General features: G+C 47.0%; 1 protein-coding gene across 3 annotated transcripts in view; it reads right to left on the reverse strand.

Moving 5' to 3' along the window:
• The window catches only part of PAG1 (phosphoprotein membrane anchor with glycosphingolipid microdomains 1), a 132,686-nt gene that overhangs the window by 13,488 nt on the left and 95,540 nt on the right, over nt 1-23,658 (reverse strand). For all 3 annotated transcript variants that reach the window (XM_031441423.2, XM_064480899.1, XM_064480900.1), the window contains 4 exons: nt 11,694-11,903; nt 9,984-10,035; nt 6,394-6,490; nt 3,240-3,844 (listed from right to left, as the gene is read on the reverse strand). In XM_031441423.2, the coding sequence (XP_031297283.1) occupies nt 3,240-3,844; nt 6,394-6,490; nt 9,984-10,035; nt 11,694-11,818 (879 nt within the window). In that variant the 5' untranslated portion in view covers nt 11,819-11,903. The remainder of the gene's footprint in view (nt 1-3,239; nt 3,845-6,393; nt 6,491-9,983; nt 10,036-11,693; nt 11,904-23,658) is intronic.

Genomic DNA, 23,658 nt, shown 5'->3' on the forward strand with positions numbered 1-23,658 from the left:
TCCAAACTGTGGAACTCCAACCACCATTGTCAACGTCTCTCTTCGCCCTGATGTCTGTCCTTTCTGCTCCCTCAAGCTCAAACCCCACAGTTGTCCATCATAGTCACGCTTTAAATTCTCAACTCCCTTCGTGGTCACTGGTGAACTCAACTCTCGAGCGAGTCCTTAACGCTGCTCTGCATCGTCCTACACTGCTGGTAACCTGGTCCCTGCTCTCCCAGCTGCCTCCTTCACATCTTCTCTCCCCCTAAACCTCCAACACCTCCTCATCCATCTTCATCCCTAGCTGAGCACCTTGAGAAAACTGAAGGGGTCAAAAGAAATGTCTATAAACTTCTACCGCCCCCCACCCTCCAGTCTCTGTTCACATATTTTCCTTCCTCTCTGTTTACACAGACAAAATTTCTGTCTCCTCTTTAAGGTGATCCCTTCCTCCTGGGCACTAGATCCTGACCTCCCACACCCACTCATGAGTATAAGCTCCAGCAATCTCCCATTCTGTCTCTATCATCAGCTTTCCCCTCTCTGTGGAATCCTCTCCATCCACCTAAAAACACGCTATTTCTGATTCTAAAAACCAAACCAAACCAACCAACCCATTCCATCGGTTGCTTCATTCCTTTATAGGAAAACCTCTTAAGAGTTGTCTAAAAGCCACTCAAAACATTCTCCTCTTCCTATTTTCTCCCTAAACCCATCTCAGTCAAGTTTCTGCCTCCTTCACTTCCATGAAACCGGCTTTTGTACAGGACCCCGAGTCCACCCTATAACTGACCTCTCCTGACCCCTTCTGCAGGGGTCACTCCTTTCTCCTGGAACCTTCTTCCCTTGGCTTCTAGACACTGTACTTTCTTGTTTTCCTGTCTTATCTGGGTTTCTTCTGCTGGTTCCTTTTCTTTCCTGGACCTGTGTCCTTGGAGCTCTGTGAGGCCCCGTGCACACTCACTCATTTGGTGATCACATCCCACGTCAGCTTTGAAAGCAGATTTCTGCTGCTGACTTCCAAATGTCCAAACCCAGCCCGGGAATTTCCTCGTAAACCCGCTCATCCATCCAGCTGTTCTCTGATAGCCCTGTTTGGACATCCAGCATCTAACTGAAACCAAATATGTCCAGCCCCCAACACCCACGTTTTCTCCCAGATCCGCTCTCTGCCAACACTTCTCTCCACTTCGGTTAATGGCAATTCCATCCTTCCAGTGGCTCCGGCCAAACCTCGGACTCATCATCGTTTCTTCTTTCATCCACATCTGCTCCATCCACAAATCTCCTGGCTCTGGTTTGGTATCTCCCACAACTTCTGCTATGTCTTCCCTGATCCAAGCCATGTCATCTCTTGTCTGGTTTATTGCAATAGCTACCCAGTGGGTCTCCTTGCTTCCATTCTTTACAGATGAATTTCAACTCTATCAGAGGGATCCTTTCCAAATCTAGATTAAGTCGTTCTTCTGCTCAAGGCTTTCTAGGGAGCCCATTTTATTCAGATTGTAAACTGAGGCCACGCAGGGTTGGGCCCCTTGGTGACCTTCCTCTGCACTCCTCCTGGCCCTGCTCTTCCCCCTCTAGCCACACCCGCCCCCTCTTCTTCATGCTGTAGCCTCAGGGCCTTCACACTGGCCATTCCCTCTACTTCATTTGCTTTTCCCCCAAAATGTATGTAACTCACTCTCTCATTTTTAAAAATTTTTTTTCCTTTACCTTTTTGTTCAAATGCCCCTTCATAGCCAGGCATATCCTGACCACTCTATTCCCAATTCTCCTCTCACCCAACTTTTCCAATTCCCCTGATTCTGTTCTCATTTTTTCCTTTAAACGTTAAAGTCTTCTAAGACACCATATTCTTTACTTATGTACATATTTTTGTCTATCTCCTTACCAAAATGTAAGCTTCAGGGGAAGATTTTTTTGTTCATTTATACGTTTTGTCCACTAGTGTATTTCCAGTGTCCAGACTGCGTGGCTTACAGTAGATGCTCATTAAAATCTTTTTGCGAACGAATTCACGAGTAGTAAACATTTCAAGTTCTCCGAATCACTTACTGTTAGGATGGTTGACACGGAAACGATGGATCATTCATTCTCACATTACCACAGAAAGGTAATCTGGTTCCCAGATGGATACTTCCAGGTACTAACATGACCTTACTCAGCAGTGGTTAGACAATTGCCTCTCTTATCTTTCAAATGCTTGTTAAGTGAAAAAGCTTAAACTGCTTTAGGCAGCATAAACTTTACATTAGTGTTATGATCTTTGATTATACAAAGGGTACAAAATTAGATTGCGTTTATGCATTTTATGAATATGGTCATAAACACTGTTACCGGTGCCCTCAATGGCTGATTTCATGCCATGAGAAGGTGACATGCATTCAGAGAACACTACAAGGAATGCCTTCCTTGGTGTAGCCTACATAACTCTCACCACAGTTTGTCTTTTGATCATGAACTCCAGAGGTTTCTTAAGGTCACAATTGACTAGCTAGCCTCTGAGCGGCCTGTCCTTCCAAAACCTGGGAAGAGAACCTTGTCTTTTTCTGTGCAAAGACTGGAAATTAGATATTAGCTGCCCAAAGAAGATGGGGCCTGGTTTAAATCCCAAGGAAATGCTGACAAGTATAGATGTGAATTCCAAGCGACTGTGGCTCACACATCAGCTTATCAGACACACAGAGAGAAGGCTTGGGGAATGTTAGTACATTTGAGAGCTTGGTTGACTATCTGAACTTAAGAGGTACAGGTTATTGTTTAGAAATTGTCACAAAATAAAACCCCTTACTTGATTCCTATAAAAGTCTATACATCGTCAGACACACCCAGCGGCACCAGCGAGCTGGTCCCCTCTGCCTGTCCTGTGCTCTGATTTCTGGGATCCGGGGGAGGGGAGAGATCACCGCTGCCAGGGGCAACAAGTGGAAGAGGCTAAATGGATGGCAAAGGGTCTCATCTGTCTATCTCTTGGTCTTCAAAACGAAGAAAATAATACTTGGCCCTAATTAGACATGATGCAAAAACTGGAAAATATCCAAGGAAGGTGCCAAGAGAGAAATAATTTGAAAATGTGAGTTTTCAGTATTTTATTACTTGGGGGGGGGGGAAGAAACAGTCAAACAGAGCTTTCACCACTCAGCCAACGTGGGAGTGGGAGTGTGTACTCCTGAGAACAAGGTGCAAGTAAAGCCCCCGGTTTAGCGAGATGCCCAATCACGACAAAGGCGCTGAACCCACCGCGGGGAACCCACCTTGTTGGTTTCACTGGTCCCCTCGAGGGCACTTTCTTCTTCTCCCGTGCTCTCTGCCTTCTCCTGCAGGTTTTCATTCTCATCCAGAAGCTTCACGGGGACAGGGGGTGGGGCCTCCTCCTCCGGATCACAGGCATTTCCAAGAACGGCATCGGCGTTAACACTCTGTCGACACTTTTTGTTTCTGTCCACGGAGGCATATTCAGCAAAGTTTGTTTTGCCGTTGACCTGGGGTCCCGGAAGCTCTTTCAAAGCAGACGTCGACTTTGACCTGATGCTGTGGCCTTGACCCGGGTGGGCAGCTGCTGCCATGTCCTTAATTTCTTTCACTGTCTCATACAAGCAGTCCTCCACCATGTTCTCCTGGGAGGAGCTGTCCTTGAGCACTTCGTACGGCCCTTCCATCCCCAGCCCCTGGTCCGCGTCCGCACATCTCTCGTTGAGCATCGTGTCCACTGCGCTCTCAGGAGGAATTCTGGGCAGTTCCCGGCTCTGATGACACTTCGGCTTCCCCGTGCTGTCCTGGGAGTCCAGTAGATCTGAAGCCGAGGTCTGGACTTCCTCGTAATGTTGCATGCAGGTCATCGCACTGTCTTCTGAAAGAACTAAAGCAATGGAAGAATTAAAAGTGGAGAAAGATGATTCCTTACGTAATTATTACAGGGAATCAGATAATGTCAAGTTACGTTAAATCAAGAGGCTTGTTTCTTATGTGACCTGAGGCTTCAAATTATAGATGTTTTGATTGTTACTTGATATTCTTATTTCAACCACTGTTTAAACTAAAGCCATCCATTACATCTTTCCAATACAATATTTAGTAAATTGTCTTGGCTATAAATTTGGGTCACAGTTATACAATATTTGTTGTTACTTCTGGTGGGTCCCTTGTAGGCAGAGAGTCTAATGTGACCAGGAGATGAAGATAATGCTCTACGGGGCCAAACTGTCGGGGGCTGAGCCCCAAAAGTGGGGCACATGCTGGCCTCCTCCTGTTTGGCGGGAGTGTTTGGGAGCCATCCCCCTACACAGGTCCCTTCTGTTTGGCAGGCACGATAGAAACAATGGGACAAAAATGTGCCCAAAGCAGTATCCCAAAGGGACCACCTACCCTGCACTCTTTAAAGCAATTTTTTCCATCTCACTGCCCCCAGCCCCAACATTTCTACCTCAGATAAGAAAATCCAAATATGAATTGTTGGATTGCCAGAGAAGTATTACTGTGTGGTATCATTCCATCGTCCCTTCACCAAACGTTTTTTGAGTGCCTACTATGTGCCAGGGATGGTTGAAGTGCTGGGGATACATCCTTCCACAGAGTCCTGACCTTCTGGTGCTTACATGGTAGTGAGCCAGCTATTAAGTCACTGTGTCTCCTCTGTATGTTCCTTATGTATTATATACCCTTTATATATGTAAGTGTAAATGTATACTTAGAAATATATTTATACTGGTATATTCATATATATTTATTTTGTATACTTTATATACATACGTTCCTTATATATATTTAAATCAAAGCTATTTAGCTTTGTCTTCATTGTTACTTATTTATTAAAATTTGAGGGGGAGGCAATTAGGTTTATTTATTTATTTAAATGGAGGTAGTGGGGATTGAACCCAGGACCTTGTGCACACTAAGCATACACTTGATCACTGGGCTACACTCTCCCTGCCTTTTATATTATATACAGTCTATATATATATATATATATACACACACACACACACATATGTGTGTGTGTGTGTTTATAACTTATGGTTTTTAACCCACTTGTTTTTACTGGCTACACTGTGATCCTCTATGATCACAGAGTTCAGAACAAGGTCTAACGCATGGTAGGCACCACTATATTTTCACCTGAAAAACTAAATGAGTGAATGAGTGAACAAAGTATTCACCTCCTGTCCTGAAAAAAAAAAAAAGGCTACTTCTCTTTGGAGGGATTAGAAATAGTGTCCCTGAGGAGGAACTGGGGATGATGATACTGGATGTCTGAACCTGGCTGGGGTTACCATCCCCATTCACTGCATTCTAAATACTTAATCACCACAAAGGGGCAAACTTTTGCCCTCCAGGCTTAGGTTTCTGCATCACGGTGGATAGAGAATGGACACCGGAGTGAAGGCTCCAGTGTCAGTCCTGACCGTCCCACAGTCTCCTTGTCCGTAGATGGGGGTAAGAGGGACCATCTCCTACTTCAGCTGAGAGTGCTCTGTAAACTGGAGACTGGAAACGTGGTTGCAACCTTTGTCAGCGAAAGCATCCTGGCTGCAAACCAGGCTGTGTGCAGAGCGGTCCCGAGGGTGGCCCAGGACTCAGATCGCAGGTTCGAGTGACAGGTCCTCAGCGTGCTGACCGTAAGATCTTAGGCAAATTATTAACCTCTCCGTGCCAGGCATAATAACGGCCCCCAGTGGGCATCCACATCCTCATCCCTGGACTCTGTGAGTCCATTACCTGGCCAGGGAGGAATTAAGGAATTAAGGATACAGCTGATCTTGAGATGAGGAGAAGCCTGGGCCATCCAGGTGGGCTCAGTATAATTATGAGGGTCCTTACGGGGTGAGGGGGGCAGAAGAGTTGGAGAGAGAGCTGAAGATGGAGGGAAAGGCTGGGACCAAGGAATGTAGGCGGCCGGCTCTAGAAGCTGAAACAGGCAAGGAACTAGGTTTTTCCCTAGAGCCTCGGGAGAGAAATGCAGCCCTGCTGCTACTTTGATTTTAGTGCCGCGAGACCCAGTGCAGACTCCAGCCTCCAGAGCTGGCAGTTAATAACTGTGCTGTTCCAAGGCACTGCGTGTACGGTACTTTGTAACAGCAGAAATGTTTCAGTTGCCCCACTTGTCAGTTGTGGAGAATGATACCCCTATCTTACAGGGCAGCAATATTACTATTAGTAATAGTAATCCTATAGGGTCGTTGTTAGCACAAATGAGTTTGAACACATATAAATCTTAGAGCAAAGACACACAGAAGCCAATGGATAAATATTAGCTTTCCATCCAAACGAGATTATTTTTGCTAAAATTAGGAGTAATATGCAAAGTGAGCAAGAACACATGTCCTAGCTTGTGAGCTACATTTTCTGAAATCCAGCCCTTTTGTAGGTGATGAGCCCTGCATGGAGAGCTGGAATTCTTGCAGAACTTACTGTCCCCGTTGGTGAGGGCCCCATTCTGTTCACTGCTGACAGGAGCGTCTGTGGCCAGACTGGTAACTGAACGGCTGAACACCTCCTTGTCGGAAGGCTGCAAAAAACACATACATCGAAAAACTCAAAGACCTCAAGGCAGAGGGCAATATATCCACAGCTTCTTTTAGAAATTAAAATAGCCACAACGAAGCCCAAATCCGCTACTTCGATTTAAATGAAGAAAAGTCAAATACTATTAGTTACTCAGTTGTACAAGTCACATTTCAAGTGCTCAACAGCTTCGCGTAGACTGTGGTCACCGTATTGGTGCAGCCACAGAACATGTCCATCTTGGTGGAAGGTTCTATTGGACAGGGCTGTCCTAGAATCCTGAAGGCACTGGGAATCTTCCAAGGCTGCCATCTGCAGAGCTTCCCATCTGGTGATCACAAATGGGTGATCACAAGTAGGTCGTGGGGTATCAGGCCCTTAGCTCCAGGTGAGGAGGGACCAGAAACCCCCGGGCTGGTCCAACTCGGCTCCAGCAGAGCGCGAATTCATCCTTTTCCCAGAGGTGCTGGAAATGGTACGCGCTCTCTCTCTCTTTTTTTTAATTGAAGTATAGTCAGTTACAATGTGTCAATTTCTGGTGTGCAGCACAATGTCTCAGTCATGCATATACAAACATATGTTCGTTTTCATATTCTTTTCCATTAAAGGTTATTGAATATAGTTCCCTGTTCTATACAGAAGAATTTTTTTTTAAAGATGTGTCATGCCAAGAAAAACACAGGAAAGCATCACCTCTGTCTTCTGAAGGAAAGAGACTAAAATCTTATCAAAGATAATGTCACTTGACTTCTGAGACTTTCATAAAAAGCCAAATCGCTGCTTCAAGGTTCACAGAACTATGCTAAAAAGTAGGTTTGCAAACCTTGTTACTCTCCCAGACAGTTTCGGGACCCGCAGAGGGAAGAATGGCATTGACTGTTTCCTGCTGGGCTAGTGCGGGCAGGTAGAAGACTCTGACTAATCGGAAAGTGAGTTGGTTGCTCACGTGTTTCTGGAAATACCCAACTGGGCCCAGGTAGCGGCTCAACCACTGTGGATCTGCTCTGCTCCCCCATCCTGCTCACGGAGCGCATGGCCTGGGGGGACCCAGGGGGCTACCCCTGGACCCTGCTCCAGGATTCCACGTGGAAAATTTTGATGTAAACAGCCCTGCAACCTTGGCTAGTTAGCTTCACGAATTCTCTGAGTCCTGAGTGGCAATCAAATAATAACAGAGAGCAAATAGCTCGTGCTGGGTCACGAGCCACTGCTTACTGGGAGTCAGTGGTTTCAATCCCATGCAGCCCTGATCGATGGATGGATCACGGGGTTACGTTGCCAGGAGCTGGAGCGGCAGGTGCTGATTCACAAAAAGGACGTCACACCTGGGCAGGACCAGCTGTGAGTGAGGAGAGCTCCTAGGTGGGGCCGTAAGACCACAGTCAACCCATCACAACCGAATTACGGCTCCAACCACCATTTCTGCTCTTAGCTTCTATGAGAAAATGCCTGCTGGAGCTCCGAGCTGAGACACCACCCCCCACCCCGCCTCTGGACTTTTTGGACTAGGATTTGAAGGCAGCTCCTCTGGGGCTGAGGAGTGAGTCTGGGATGTATCAGAGCTGGAATCAGGGGTGGGGAGGGCGGGCTGACTACAGGGGTTTCTGCAGCCTGGGGTGACACTGTGCAAGTTGTACACGATTGAGAAGCTAAGAGAGAGGCTCTTGAAGACAGCTGTGTGTGTGCGTGTGTGCTCCAGCATGCACTCGTCTCACCCACTCATGAGAGAGGCCGGTGGGGAGTCACTAATGAAGGATACGGCACACGAAGGGTCAGTTTCCCTTTTATCCACCTGCCACTCTCCTTCTGTCTCACCCAGGGCTGCTGGTGGGACCGAAGGTCTAGAACAGCAGCTCTCAGACCTGAGCAACGTCAGGATCCCCTGGAGCACTGGCTTCCAGTCCCTGAGCCCCACCCCCAGGAGAACGCGCTCTTCTAGCAGACTCCAGGTGGAGCTGCCGCTGGTCCAGGCCATGCTTGACAGCTTGCTCATGAGAGCTGCTCACATGAGGACATGAGAAAGGGAAGAAGATGGAGGTGGAAGCCCCTCCCCCAGCACCCACCACTCCTGCCAACCGGCACCAAGGACAGTGGTGGAGGCGGGGCGGGGGTTGGGGGGGAAGCAACAGCCTTCTCTCCCGTCTACCTTCCAGATGCCCAAAGTGAGAAGTGGGGACACAGACCATCAGAGATGACAATGGGGGGTGAGAATGAGGGTAAAAGGGAGGGTGGTGCTGAGAAGCTCAGAAAGCAGCGGGTGGCTGAGGCGTGTGCACACAGAGGTGAAAGGAAGGAACCCCTCCAGGGGCTCCCAGGAGAGGAGTCCTGATCACTTCCATTGCATGAGCCAGAGGAGCCCCTTATCCACAGGGCAGGGTGTGGGGACTGGAGCCACTCCTGGGTCAGCTTGGAACCTGGCTGCTGGCTGCATGTTTCACACCAGATCTCGCATGACATGCCTGACATCCATCCTTCCCTTTTGTGCCTTCTTCCCCGACCAGACCAGTTAATGCCTGATCTTGAGAAAGTATGTCTGGGACAGGAAGCATCTTTACCATTCTAGCCCTGCAAACATGAGGGTGGACCCATCCCCCAGCTGCTGGAATTGATCAGCCAGTTAAGGGCAGGAGCCTGAGTGGAGAAAACAAGGTGGATCTGAGAGGCCCACTGGGCTTGTCAAGACCCTGCAGGACACAGAAGGTTACAGGAAACCCAGCAAGGCCAGGCCACGTCTACGGTGTTTGTGGTCCCAGGCTCCGGTCAGCTTAATGATCAGCTATTTGGGTTGAACTGTATCCTCCCCAAATTCCTATACTGAAGCCCTAACCCCCAATACCTTAGAAGTGACCTCATTTGGAAACAAGATCATTGCAGATGAAACTGATTTAAGATGAGGTCATCTCGAAGTCCTTAACAAAGGGGAGCTTGGACAGGGACAGACACATACAGAGAAGACAGCGTGGAGAGTCACAGGGAAGATGCATGGGACAGCAAAGGCAGAGAGCTCCACACCAAGCATCACCAATGATCGGCAGGCCACCGGGAGCCACGGGAGGCCTGGCACACATTCGCCCTCGGAGCTCTCACAGGGAACCAGCCCTGCTGCCACCTTGATCTTGGGTTTCTAGTCTCTAGAACTGTGAGACGATGTATTTATTATTTAAGCCATTCAGTTTGTGGTCCTTTGTTAGGACAGCTCGAGCCAACTAAAACACCAGGCAGAGGCAGGACAGAGACCTCCTTGTGGTAGGCTGGAGCTACCTGAGGATGTTTCCATTTGCCCCATGATTGCATCAGTTTCAGAAACCCTCCCAATCACCGGCCTCTGGCCACGGTGAATATAAACCTGCAGAAAGAGGACACAGCCCACGGAGCCAGTTAACTCTGCTGAGTTCCCTCCCTCAGCTTCCTTCTGGTTGTGAGCTTGTAGGGACACGCTCAGATAAGTGGCCGATACTGTAAAGCACACACGTGCAGACGCGCGCTCGCGGGCTCACCATGTTCATCAGGGTCTCGTGGTCCCCACTGTGTGGTCTCGGTTTCTTTTCTCTGAAATGGAAAAGGAAACGCAGCTGTAACATGCAACATGCCATCTAAAACCTAACACACACTCCCCTTTCCTCTCTGAATTTTTACCAACATTTAAGTCTCTCTTTTTAGAACCAAGTTTACTTTGCCAAGGAAGCAAAAGCAAGCAGTTTACTCTCTTCCTTCTCTGCAGGCGGCAGGGTCGGAGGGGGTCAAGTCCCAGCAAGGGGCTGATCACCCCTCCTGGCCTCCCTTCCTCCAGAAGTAGAGCATACGAGTCAACAGCAAAAGACTGGGCCATTTCCCTAAGCAGGCACTGTTAATATCTAGACTACTAGAATGAGTTATGCTTTTTTTTAAAATTTAGGAAATCTGGACAATTCTGTTCATTTTTCTTAATTCCGTCTTTGCAAAGTCACACACTGCAATGGGACTGAGAAAATAAGGAAAATACAACTTTTGGCATGTTGGGACGGGTACGTGCTCTCAGGATGAGTCATATGTACTTCCAGTCTATGGAAAAGTCCATCAAGTAAAAATAGAATTTATTTTTACTCGGGACAGGCTAAAGAAAGCCATCAGTACTAGAAGCCCTTTCCCATATATGCATAAGGCAACACTGACACCTAGTGGGAGAGTAAATAATTACAGAGGCAGGCCCTTCCAGGCCCAGGGGAGGGAACACTTCCCTGGCCTCTATTTCTTCAACTCCCAGGCCAGTCAGACTCTGTCCCGGCCCTGGAGGCAAGGGATTCAGAGACTGCTTGAGTTCAGAGGGCCGCATTTTCCCTTCTCGATAGAGACTTTAGGGTAGGAAGCCACATCCAGGCTTTTAAATGACACTTGTTGAGTCTTAAGAAGAGTTTGGAAGAGGGCTGGCTGGCTGTCAGCTGATCTGCGCGGGCTCCCAGCAGCAGCTGACTCCCCAAGGAGCTGCATATGTTGTAACAATGTCTGAACATCCGGAAAATCACTCCTGCTTCTCTCCAAGCAAAGATCTCTTTTGTTGGGGGGTGGTGGGGTAACACATTTTACATGAAGGAAGCGGGGTAAAGGAGAGAGAGAGACAAAGAAGGAAGTATAATTCTTAAAAAAAGACAAGATCATTTCACACACAGAATGTCTCTTTTAGGAAAACAGATCTGTTTCTTAAGAAACTGCAGTTCTAGATTACAAATCTTTAATAAAATGACCCTTCTTCCCCAAAGCCACGGAGTAGCAAAAGTTTTCAGTAACTCTCAAGTGGCAGCAAAAAGTGTTTTTTTTTTTTTTTAAATGGAGGTACTGGGGATTGAACCCTGGACCTCAGGCATGCTAAGCATGTGCTCTACCACTGAGCTATATCCTCCACCCCCCAAAATAGTCACTTTAATGAATGTCATATTTAGATTTCCAAATGTCCACAGATGGAAACAATATAAATTTTGAAAAGATGTGCTCATCAGAGCAGCAAACATTTCCTTTGGGGGAGATTCATAGAAGGGCTCTTCCAGTTTGCTTCCTAGCATTTCACTGAACTAATAAAAAATGTCGCTGGGCCCCTTTGCAGCAGAGAAGTCAGTTAACCTCCAGAATGTCTCTGTGATGAGACGCCATTTATCATAGGCTTTATATACAAAGTCTTCCGGGTCCAGGGAACGTGTTATTTTTAGGTTCTAGGAGACACAGGTCGCTCTCACCTGTCACAACTGGAACACAGAAAGACGAGGAAGATGATGAGGAAGAAGGCGGCGACAGCGGCCAAACTTCCCCACAGGAGGATCTGCGTTGGTCCCCCGCTCAGCATGCTTCCCTCGGGTCCCATGATGGGGCGTGGAGCGGCGCAGGCTGATGGAGTCGGTGGTCAGTCCTTCCAAGGTGGCGACATAGGGGCACAGGGCTGCGTCCTCCTGCAGAGAGAACGACATATGTTTTGACAACTTCTCACCTGAAGTGCCGGGATCTGGTAGTGAGTTCATGGTGGGGGAGGGGTGGGGGTTGGCGGGGAGGAGGGTCTCGGCAGATTAGGAAAGTGGGTGCGGAATGTACTGGACTCGATTTGAAACCCACCGTCGAGGCAAGTCCATCTAGGCAAGTCCCCTCCATTGTCCAGGCCTTTGTTTTCTCACCCCAAAATGCAAAGCAGGAGTGTGCAGTGCCTAGCACAGTGTTTGAGGCAACGGATGCCTTATTATTTTGGTATGTCTGGGAATAGATGTATTTATTTATTTTTATTTATTTATTTTATTGAAGTATGTTCGATTTACAATGTTGTGTTAATTTATGGTGCACGGATAGATTCTTCATGTCTCCAAATAAACTAAGAGCCTAAGTATCCCACAGCAAATAAACAGATGGCTTATCTGGATTCCTTTTTTTTTTTTTTTTTTTTTTTTTTTTGCCAGAACAGTGTAAAGCATTTATTACAGCTTTCTCCAAAATGTAGTTTGCATCTTCCCCACCTTGTCTCCCCAACTTCCCACACCTGCTTCTCTTGGAAAAGGTTTAAGGTCCATACAGTGAATGAAATAGATTATCTTTCTATTCACCTTCATAAATAGGTACCTGTTCTGAGTCTGCAACTTTATTTTCAGGGCCAGCTTTCACTAAACCTCTGAGAACACTTTCAAAGGAATGGACGAAAGTCTGTGCTAAGAACGCCACCGCCAGCGACAAATAGACCTATTTATCAACAACTACAAATTGAGCAGCTGTCTTTGGGATATTTTAGTACCTGGCATGGGCCTGGGACTCAAATGCTTTCCTCATTTAATCGCTGCCACTAGCCTGTAAAAAAGGCACCACTAATCCTTATTTTTCCAGACAAGGGAGCTGAATGCAGAGAACCGCTAAGTTCCCCCAAGGTGCCACTGTGCTAAGTGGCGGTCTTGGCCCCTAGAGGGCGCTCCTCCTCACCGGGGGCTACGGACCCCCGCCACCCCCACCCCCGCCCAGTTCCAATGTGTCTAAATGAAAATGGCCAATGAGTTCCGTGAAATATTATGAGTTCTAGATTTTGAAAAATAGAGTCCTATGTCAAATCAATGATGATCTCCCTTCAGAGATGTCTTTTTAAAGAGCATTTGCTTTGCTCCATTCTAGAACATTCTAAGTTAAACGAAACAGCCTTTAAAGTCAAGTTTCATCAATAAAGTCAGCGAATGAATATTTTTGTCATGATAATGAATCAGAACTCAATTTTTTTTTTCTTGAAAAAGACCATTGATGTTTACATGTCCCTTTGTTTCCATGAAAGAGCTAGAATTCTGTCCAGCCATCACTGAGTATCCACATCGAGCCAGCACTTGGGTGGCTCAGTGGCTAACGAGTGCATTGTGGTTCAGCGAGACCAAATCTTCTCCAGGTGAAATGTGTCACATTTATTTGAATACTTAAAGGTAAAAAAGAACGAAAAGCTGGAGAACAAGAAACTTTTATCTACAGCGATGCAGAGGGAATTCTAGAAGATGAAATCGATTGTTTTCTGTACGCCGTGAACCAACAGGAACACTTCCTAATGCTCTATACATACACAAGCGTACACTTTCCTGGGTAATGCAGAACGTCTTTCTTCCTGCGTTGGTTATACATTATGCCTGGAAACACGACCTGCACACTGTAATGGATGGTCACATTGCTTGGGCGTGTTTGCTCCTGGGCAGCTATAACTGAACAAAAATCACTAGCACTTCTCCCATAATTTGTTGAAGCAATGAATAATTCATTTTAAACTTACGCTACAAGTTGGCATCACAATGAGTTATCAAAATACATTCAAGCAAGCACATATATCGTGGGGACCTATGAATACACATGAAATAAATTTTTCTATCCAGGTCCAAGCATGACACAATTTACGAGGCACAAACAAAAAGTATCTGTTGCATAGCTGTTTGTGCCTTCCTTTATTCACTCATTCATTCATACAATGATTTCATCCATGTCTATTTATAAAGTGCCAGGTTCTTAGAAAACAGTTTGCTGTGTGAATTATTCCAAAGCCACATATCCTTCCAGCAAGCTAGAGCAGCATCTCTCCCCGTTTCTGTACACGTTTCTCTTCTCTCTTTCTCAACGGGGGAGGTGATAGAGTGTCATGAGATAAGTGGAGCCTCACCTAGCAGAGCAGTGTAAGGAGAAGGAAGATAAAAGCAGATTACCATCAGCTACTGAATAAAGGATGCGACTCAGAGGAAATGTGTCGAAATTCCTGGCTCACTCTCCTTCAATTAAACTTTGCAGAAAAGCTCTGGAAAGAAATACTTTTTACAGAAGTTCTCATCGTGGGTGAAAATCTCACAATGAAAAGACTGATCATCACCTGGTACATGTTTCTGAGTCAGATACATGGTAATCCCTAAGGACAACGGCTCCCACCGGGCGGCTCCTACCGGGCAGCCTCCACCTCTCAGAAAACTCTAAGGGACCAGGAGCCACACAGGTCACAGACGCGCGGGCATCGCTGCAGGGGCGGCTGCCCTGGCAGGCGTCAGCGGTGGTGGCGGCGGGCACACACATGACCTTTGACACTCACAGCAGGCCTCCCGGTGGGATTATTCCCATTTTAGAGAAGGTCTGCACCACTGTTACTCTGGTCTCCTGGGCTCTTTTTTCCGCCTGGACTTCTGTTTCCGTAATTCTCTTGCGGAATTACGTGAAATTACGGAAAATTTTCACATTTCTTCAGTGGTCATCCCTTTTTAAAATTTTGGTGGCTCATCTACTTGAGACATGACGGTCTTCTCCCAATGTGTTTAGATGGACCGCCCCTCCCCCGTGTGCGTAGCTGGACCGCCCCTCCCTCCTGCGTATTGATGGACTGCCCCTCCCTTATGTGTATAAATGCACCTGGATGACTTCCGTGTTCCTCCTTGGTGAGGGAGAGAAGGGAAGCCCTGTGTGGATGGTCCAGAGCTTTCCAAGAAGTGGAATGGACTTTCTTCCCAAGGCTGGACCCTCATGCCCTGTTTTCCGGAGCTTAAATGCAGTGCTCAGGGTCCTCTGTGTAGTTTATCTTCAGCAGTGGGGGACTGGTGTCTGGAGGGGACTGGAGGCTGGAGGCTTCTCTCAGGATTAGTGGTAGAGGGAGACCACAAGGACCAAGGCACAGGGTCTGGGAAGCAGGAAGTCATTCTGAAAAGGAAGGACCCCTGCAGCAAGGAGGGTTTTCCAGGCCACACACTGTGGGCCTCTACCAACCAGGGTCCCTGTGGAAAACATAAGCCAAGGCTTCAAAGCCCCTGATGCTGTTACTGGTCCAGGGGACCGGCTTATTTCCTGCTAGTTCCTATATCCAGTAAGACACTTTCTGAGCATCCAGAATCAGTCCACACCAGCAGAAATACACGAATGACTTGGGGTGATAGCTCAGGATTTTTTCATGGAGATATTTAAGCCTATTTCTCTCAGTCCTGTCCTTACCTGACTCAGTACAATTGCATTCAATTATAGAGTACTGTTTCTTCAAAGTTAAAAAAAAAATCCTGTTGTCAGACCACCTGTGTAAATATTCTGAGTTATTCAACATAGGGCAAAGAACGGCCATTCACTGGACCTCAGCTAACATTTATTACTGCACCTGAATGCCCCCACTAAGATGTGCTGCAAAAGATCATAATATTAATGAAATGGCAGATTTAGTTTAATTGTTCTATATTATTATTATTATTTTTTTGGCTTTGTTTTAGACCGGCTTCACCACTGGCTGCACTGACGTACAATCGTGATCAGAGGCTGTCATTTAATATATGATATTGCTTTACAAGAGGCTGTGGCATTTCCCCTGCCCCCCCCCCCCCCCCCCATTTTATATCATCTCAGACTCCTGTGGGAACTTGTCTTCTGGCCCTGAGAAAGGTCGGTGCCTGAGTTTATAGGACTTCTCTTGGGGGTTCTTTCAAAAGTTGGGCTGGATAACTATTTTGGACTAAAAGCGCCATAATCTCTCATACTTTTATATCCATTCATTTCGTGATTTGAATCAGTAAGTGATCAAATCTTAGAAAAATCGATGGTCTTTTAACTTCCAAAGCAGGTGCCACTTTTAACCACAAGGGGGCAGTACAATTCTATTCTCAACTCCTCCAGGAGAGACCGGTTATTCTTGCTGTTTGTGCCTATGCTGAGCATTTTAATTGTCTTCATCAGCCTGGACTATCAGCCACCCCCGTCAATTCCAACAAGAAAGAAAACAGAAACCGGATGACAGTAATGAAAGTTACAGCCCAAATACCAGCTATTTATTTTTGAAGCTAAACACATTTAACAAGTTGGGTAGGTGCTCTGACCACTGCAAATTCTGTAAATAATAATTTGACAGAGTTGGGACGGCCGGTGAGATTAGCCACAGAAGCAGACGCTTGGTTCCTTTGAAGCCAGTTGAGGTCAGTAATGACAGTCATTACCCTTTTACAGCTGTCCCAGCTGACTCATCATTGAGCCTGATGGAAGCCACCTTCACACATGACCCCTGACTGATGCTCAAATAAGGAGGTCAAGGACCCGTCCCCAGTGGGAACGCCTCCTTCCCGCTCATCACCAGGTGTGGGAACCATGCTGTAAAAGGACACTTTACAAGCCACGGATTAACCAAACACATTGAACGAGGGCCCAGGAGCCAAATTCTCTGCTGGGTTTCTGTCCTTGAGCAGCAAGTGGGCGGACACGTGGGCTACGGCTACGTGAACCTCTCAACAGAACCCTCCAGTCTCCCGAAAGCGTTTTAAGCTAAACTATTTACCTTCAGGTAGACTTGTCTCTTCAGCCTGAAGGGCTCTGTCATAAGACAAGCCAGCTACGCTGAACTCTGAGTGAGCGTTAACCGGGTCTGCTGGAAAGACGGAACCACCTCAGCAGACCTTTCCTGTCCGCCCTGGCCCTGCCAAAGTGCAAGGTTTTCTGCCAAGAGGGAGCAAAGATCTCCCCATGTCTTTCTTCCTCTGAGTCAGGGGGGTGGGCATGGGGGGTGGGGGAACACACCCAGAGAGCAGAGGGTGGTAAAGGACTCCAAGTTAATACTGTCCTCCTTATAGATTCCAAAGTCATTTTATAACATCATTTTGGAGCAGAATCTTGACATTTCTTTCCACAGCAGCTTGAAGCACGAGAGGGAGGGACCTGGACAGCCCTGGCATCGCCAAACAGAACCCGCCGTCGGGGCTTGCGGCCGCTGCTGCGGAAAGGACCAGGCACTCCCCCTGACGGCGGGTACACATCCTCGAGGCCATCTGTCGGCGTAGCCTGATTTCATCTTCTACGCTCCCCGCCTATTGGTCCGCACCGGAAATGGGAAATCTGACCCTTCGGTGGCGTTTGGCTGTCACTTGTCTTCAAAAATACACTAAAGCGTATATTCCAGAAGTAATAGAGTTTGCTGCTTAGCGAAACCCTCCCGCCATTTTGGCTTTTGCCTTGGGAAAAGCCCAAAGGCAAGTGGCTGGTGCGTAAGGAACGACTTCTAAGGTTGCTGAAGTTCCTCATATCCTGACCTGAAAACCAATTCCTAATGTTCATTTACAATTAAAAAAAAAATTACTTATTTTTGTTTGTTGGGGGGAGGTAACTAGGTGTATTTGTTTATTCATATTGCTTTTTTAATGGAGGTGCTGGGGATTGAACCCAGGACCCTGTGCGTGGTGGGCATGCGCTCTACGGCTGAGCTATCCTCTCTCCCTCAGTTTTAAAATTTTAAATGGTAAATCTCATGAGAGAACAGAACGGCAGAGGTGGCTGGGGGGGGGGAGGGGAGAGAGATGATGATTCTTACAGACTGGGTGAGGAACACAGGTAAATGTCTTCAATTTGCATAAGCAAGTCTTAATGGGATGTTTCACAAAGTGTGCAGTTTGAGCTTAAGGCTTTATTTCTTCCCGTCTTCGACTGTTCGCTCATCTGATCTAAATTAAAAGTTCCCTGAGGGCAGGGATGCATCCATCTCATATCCCACCATATTCTCAGCATCTGCATGAGCTGGAAAATAGGACCCAGGCAAGGGATTTTTCCTGAATATGTGTTTCTGGGAAAGGAGGATGAGTAGATTCACAAGCTGCCTCTCAGGATGCAAGCTGAATGAATAATTTATAGGGTAAGGCAGGGAAGGGGAATAAAAGAGAGGAGCCCACCAAGCAAACAATTAAAAAATAAGCCGAGTATGTCTTAAGGCAAAACCTCAGCTCTGGAACGAACACAGCCACCTGCTTTCTTTGTACGTCACTGAAGCAGCTGAACGCCCCCCCACCCCCTTTTAACTGAAGTATAGTCGATTTACAATGTTGTCTTAGTTTCTGGCATAGAGCAGAGTGATTCAAATTTTTAAATATATATATATTCTTTTTCATATTCTTTCTCCTCATAGGCTTTGACAAGATACCGAATATGGTTTCCTATGCTATTCAGTAGGACCCAGTTGTTCATCTATTTTATATATAGTAGTTAGTATCTGCAAATCCCGAACTCCCAATTTATCTGTCCCTACCCCCATCCCCCTGTAACCGTAAGTTTGTTTTCTATGTCTGTGAGTCTGTCTCTGTTTTGTAAGTAAGTTCATTTGTGTCATTTTTTTTAAAGATTCCACATATAAGTGTTATCAAATGATGTCTATCTTTCTCTGTTGACTTAACTTCACTTAGTACGACAATCTCTCAGTCCATCCATGTTGCTGCAAATGGCATTATTTCTTTTTTATGGCTGAGTAGTATTCCATGGTATATATACACCACAACTTCTTTACCTGTCAATGGACATTTAGGTTGCTACCATGTCTTGGCCATTGTAAATAGTGCTTCTATGAACACTGGGGTGCATGTATCTTTTCGAATTAAGAGTTTACTCTAGATCTATGCCCAGGTGTGGGATTGCTGGATCATTTATGCTTAATCTAATTTTAGTTTTTTAAGGAATATCCATTCTGTTTTCCATAATGGCTGCACCAAACTACATTCCTACCAACAGTGTTGAACATCTCTTGAGAAAAGTCCCAATTGGAACTTTCAGTTTCTCTGTCCAGGAATCCTCACCGCCCTGAGCAGGCCTCTCCACACTGGCCATCTCACTGTGTCCCCAAGCTGTGCCTTCCTCTGGCCCCTTCCCAGGGGTGACATGTCACGTCTTCCCCCTCTCCTAGGAACCCTGATACACACCTCTCTCTTCCCTCCCTCGCCCGAGACTGGGCCTTACACTTCTCCGAGGAGGGAGCAGCCTTAATGATTCTTACCCCTCTTCCCACGTTTTTCATCTGACAGAAGCCCGAGCACCCTTCAGGTCTCAGCTTAAATGTCACTTCCTTGGGGCAGCTTCTGACGCTGCTTCCTTGCCCCCATCCCCAGTTAAGTTGAGCCCCCCCCCCCTTTCTACAAGCTCTTCCCTTTGTAGCATCACTGCCAAGTAGAGTGATGGAGTTCTCCGCATGTCTCCTCCACTGGTCCGAGCCCCAAGAGGGAGGCTGTGGGCAGACGTGTCTGGTTAAGTGTCTACAGCAGGCACTTAACACATACGTTGAATGAATACATAGCTGAATAAGTTAATAGTTCAGAGAAGAATAAGCATCCAAGAAGAGATGGAACCTGACCAGGCCTTCAGAGATGGTAATAATCAGAAGAAGAAATTCTTCTCAGTCTTCTTAAACGATGCTGAAATTCCATGGGGACACGAGGAGTGACCGCAGCCGGCTTGCCTGACTTCCTGGTGGGTAAATCATGGTGCTGCCTCCACCCTACACACACTCATCTGGCCTCTCCCCACCTTCCCCTTGCGGTCCTGCAGAGGCCCCAGTGCATGTCAGCTCTGACTCACAGGCTTGAAATCAAAAACATGGCCATCCCAGCCATGGTCATGACCCCAGGTGTCTGCCCATCTGTGACAACAGCAAACAGGTGAGGACACGGGAGCCGGGCCATCTTCCCAGGAAGCTAAACTTCACTCTGTGGTGACTTGTTTGGGCGCCAGAGAGAAGAATGCTCACTCTCTTCCAGGTCGTCCACTGCTCATTCCCAGCCACAGCATCACGGGCCCTCCTTCCAAGGGGACGAGGGCACCTTGCTGCCCTCGCTCCATCTGCTTCGCTGGACCCGGTGGGGAGGTGGTGTTTATACACAGGCCAGTTTACTGAGATCAGGACTTTCCCGTCTCACTCTGTTAAGCACTGCTTTGTCTTGTTTTTATTTGGCTTCTGCTGCCCGGGTGATTCAGCCACCATTTTTTTTTTTTTCATAACAGTAAAAGACTTAACCAAAACCAAACTTCTGTTTCTTTGCAGAGAGGTTCAGAAATTTACCATTTGACATAAGGCCTCTCCAATCCTCCCCTCACGGCTCAGGATCTTTAAAAGACCAGTTTCATTTTAACACTTGGACTGTGGTTGGACAGCTAATTACAAATGCTCTAGTGTCCCTTACAGCCCAATCAGCTCTTCCCAGGCCCTCAGAGAACCATGCTGCCTCATGGAGACTGTACAGCAAAGGATGCTTATTCTGGGAAAAGTGCACCTTCAAGATGGAAGACGTAGAATCTTAAGAGTTAGATAGAAATTTGAACCATGTCCCAGAGGAATCCGAGTTTCACAGCCCTGGTGTCATTGTGAGCTAGGTCAATCCCACCTTTCGATGCACCTGGACGTAAGGACTGCAGACTTAAGAGTTAATAGTCCACCCAGGCTCTGGCAAGAAAGTACCTCAACATATTACCCAGTGCTTAATGCATCAAAGCCATCTTTAATTTTCATCTTTCTTACACTTTAAAAACATTAAGAATTTTTATATTCTAAAATTGGCAGACAAAAGACTGAATTTACTGACCTCTGAAATGCAAAATCTTCCCCCTAGATCCTTGCAAGTTACTTGTCAGTGTTACCGGAAACTCCTGAGGGCTGGGAGACGTCAGAGTGACAGCTTGATCAGAACAGGTCAGAACCTGTATTTGAAAACGTGGGTTCACAGGGCTCAACCTCAAGGCTTTCTGTCGGGGGGATGGGGGGAGCGGGTGCAGATGACTCAGGCAGTATGACGCCCACGCCCCTTGCAGAGGGAGTGACAGAGCCAGGGGTCCTTGTGGAGCTTCTCTCAGGGGGGTCCTGGGGCAGAGGCTTCGCCATTATCCAGGAACTTGTTAAAGATGCAGAATTCTGGGCCTTCGCTGAGGCGTGTGAATCACAAAGTCTGGGGTAAGAGCCAGCAGTCTCCGTTTTAACAAGCCCTCCAGGTGCTCATGATGTTCGCTGAACCTGGAGAAGACTTGACTGCCTCTCCAGATCCCCTGGGGAGCTCGTTAAGCTGCAGACTCTGACTTCGGCAGGGCTCCCTGACTCTCAGGTGAGGGCTAGGCTGTGGGTCTGGGGGCCACCTCTGGGCAACACTAGTGGAGCTGTTCATCTTCCTTCAACTAGGGTTGAAGGGTCACCTAACCAGATCCCTGGTGCTGAAACGTGGCCTCATCTTACTCAAAGTTATGTGAAGATGAGGTCAGAGCCCCCATGTCCTAGGACCCTTCTTGATGCCCATAGAAGTACTCAAATACAAGGCCACTCTCCACGGTCCAGAGTCTAGTGAAATGGCAGCGAGAGGGCAGGTCGCTGGTGTGTGGAGGCAGGGACGCAGCTTCCACTCCATCCCTCCCGACTACATTGCTGTGCAGCGTGAAACAAGTCCAAGCCTCCTGTGCCTCAATTTCTCTTCTGAAAAATGAAGTCATTGAGAAGGTTTCTTTCCAGCTCTGAGATTCTCTTATAAAAGCAGCTGGTGATTCCTAAGTTCTAAGACAAAAAAATCTAAGACACAAATCCAAGACCTTCCACACAAATGGAGGTGTTGATCCAGCAAGAACCTGAAATTCTCAGTGCGATCAACAGTTTCAACTCCCCGGAAGGCACCGTCTTAGTCACTCATGGGAGAACCCAAGGGGGCCACACCAGTTACACCGGTGATGCAGGAGGGGAGGGCATGGGCGGTCTTTCTGGAGCAGAGTGAGGAATCAATCCTAAAAACCCCCAAGACATCAGTGGCACTTCCGGCAACGCCACCGCTGCACACGGGCTGCGGGCCTGACTTACGAGTCACTTTATCTGCTCATTAACGTCCAGTTGGTATAGCTACACACTTACAGGTCATATTCATAAAAGCCTTTCAACAAAATGCGAGGAGCAAGCCAAAATCTGCGGATGGGCGTGCACAGGTAACCGAGAGAGAAAATGCTGCCGCTTCAAGCTTCTGAAGCTGTGTAAAGGCCTGTGCCCCAATTTAGGGAAGTCTTACAAAGACAGCAGATCTGAAAGGGACCTGTCTACTTTTCCAGTCCCCGTACTTGATAAGCCTGAGGAGATTCCGAATGTGACAGAACATTCTGGAGACTTTCTCTTCTCTATTATAATTATTTTTTAATTTAAAAGACATTTTTTGGGGGTGAGGTTATTATTTTTTAATGGATGGATAGGGGATTGAACCCAGGACCCTGTGCATGCTGAGCACACGCTCTACCACTGAGCTATAGCCTCCCCACTTCTCTGTCTCTTTTATTAAAGGTGCTCAGCTTTTTGGGTTGGTTTCATTGGTTTCTTGAGTAATACAGCTGATATTTCCTACTCTTTGACACTAAGGGCCAAACTGTGTTTTACTCTGTGACGCTCTATAACCCGCTGAACAAATAATTGCTAAATGCCTACTATGTACCAAGCACTGTTTCATCTTTTCATCACACCTTGAATATGAGATGACACTGGTCTGCTGCAGTTATCTGCAAAACTCCATTGGCAAGAGGTGAAAACATTTAGAATTAAGTTCCTAATATAGAGATACATTCTTGAACAAAGATGAAAAACAATGTAATGTTTAATTCCAAGCATGTGAAGTCAGGGGGAAGGAAAGAAAGCAGCGACATCTAGTCATGATAACTGCAGCATGATTCTGTTTGGCTTGACAGCCGAGGCGCCGGGGCGCTGATGCAGCTGGAGCGCCCTTGGACTGATGTCGTTTCAAGCTGAGAACTGTCCTCATTGTGTCTGGCAGATTCCAAAGACAGTCTCTGCATATGCACAGGGTAGACAGGACCACCTCCACGCACCCGTGCACACGCTCCATCCCAGTCAGGGTCAGCCAGCTGCTAAGGATGGGTAGGATTTCAAGGACCTGGGAGGGTATCTGTAGGGAGTGTCCCCTGTCCCCTCCACCCCCACTGAATGGGGGAAAACTGCTTTCACTTTACAGTTAAAGCAAAGCTGAAAAAAAAACAAATGTTCATGGAAGAAGTGGCCCATGCATTAAAAATCCCATTAAGGCATAAATGATGGGAAGAGAGCAAGTTACCTGGTGAGGAAAAGGGATGGCAAGGGAAGGGGGAGAGGGCTGAGGCCAGAGTGCAGGCACACTGCGGGTGGGAGGTAGGCAAGGGGAACAGACCTGGAGGACTGTTTTCCTAATTGTGTTCTGCTTTACTCCTTTGTCCATAGCTGGCCTTACTCCACGGGGTACTTTGTGAGTTTAAGAATGACGTATGTGTGTTCATGTCTACATACTTCAGTACATTTATTTTCTTCTCTTCCTTTGCCCAGTTTAGGGAAGATAATACTGTTGATGGAGATGGGGAGATAGGTGTAACAGAATAGTAGCCCAAAAGGAGATTCTGTTCTTACATCGTGTGTCATGACTAAACACAGAACTCAACAATCAGAACCTGTCACAC

This window comes from Camelus dromedarius, chromosome 30, assembly GCF_036321535.1.
Source record: "Camelus dromedarius isolate mCamDro1 chromosome 30, mCamDro1.pat, whole genome shotgun sequence".
Classification (NCBI taxonomy): Eukaryota; Metazoa; Chordata; class Mammalia; order Artiodactyla; family Camelidae; genus Camelus; species Camelus dromedarius.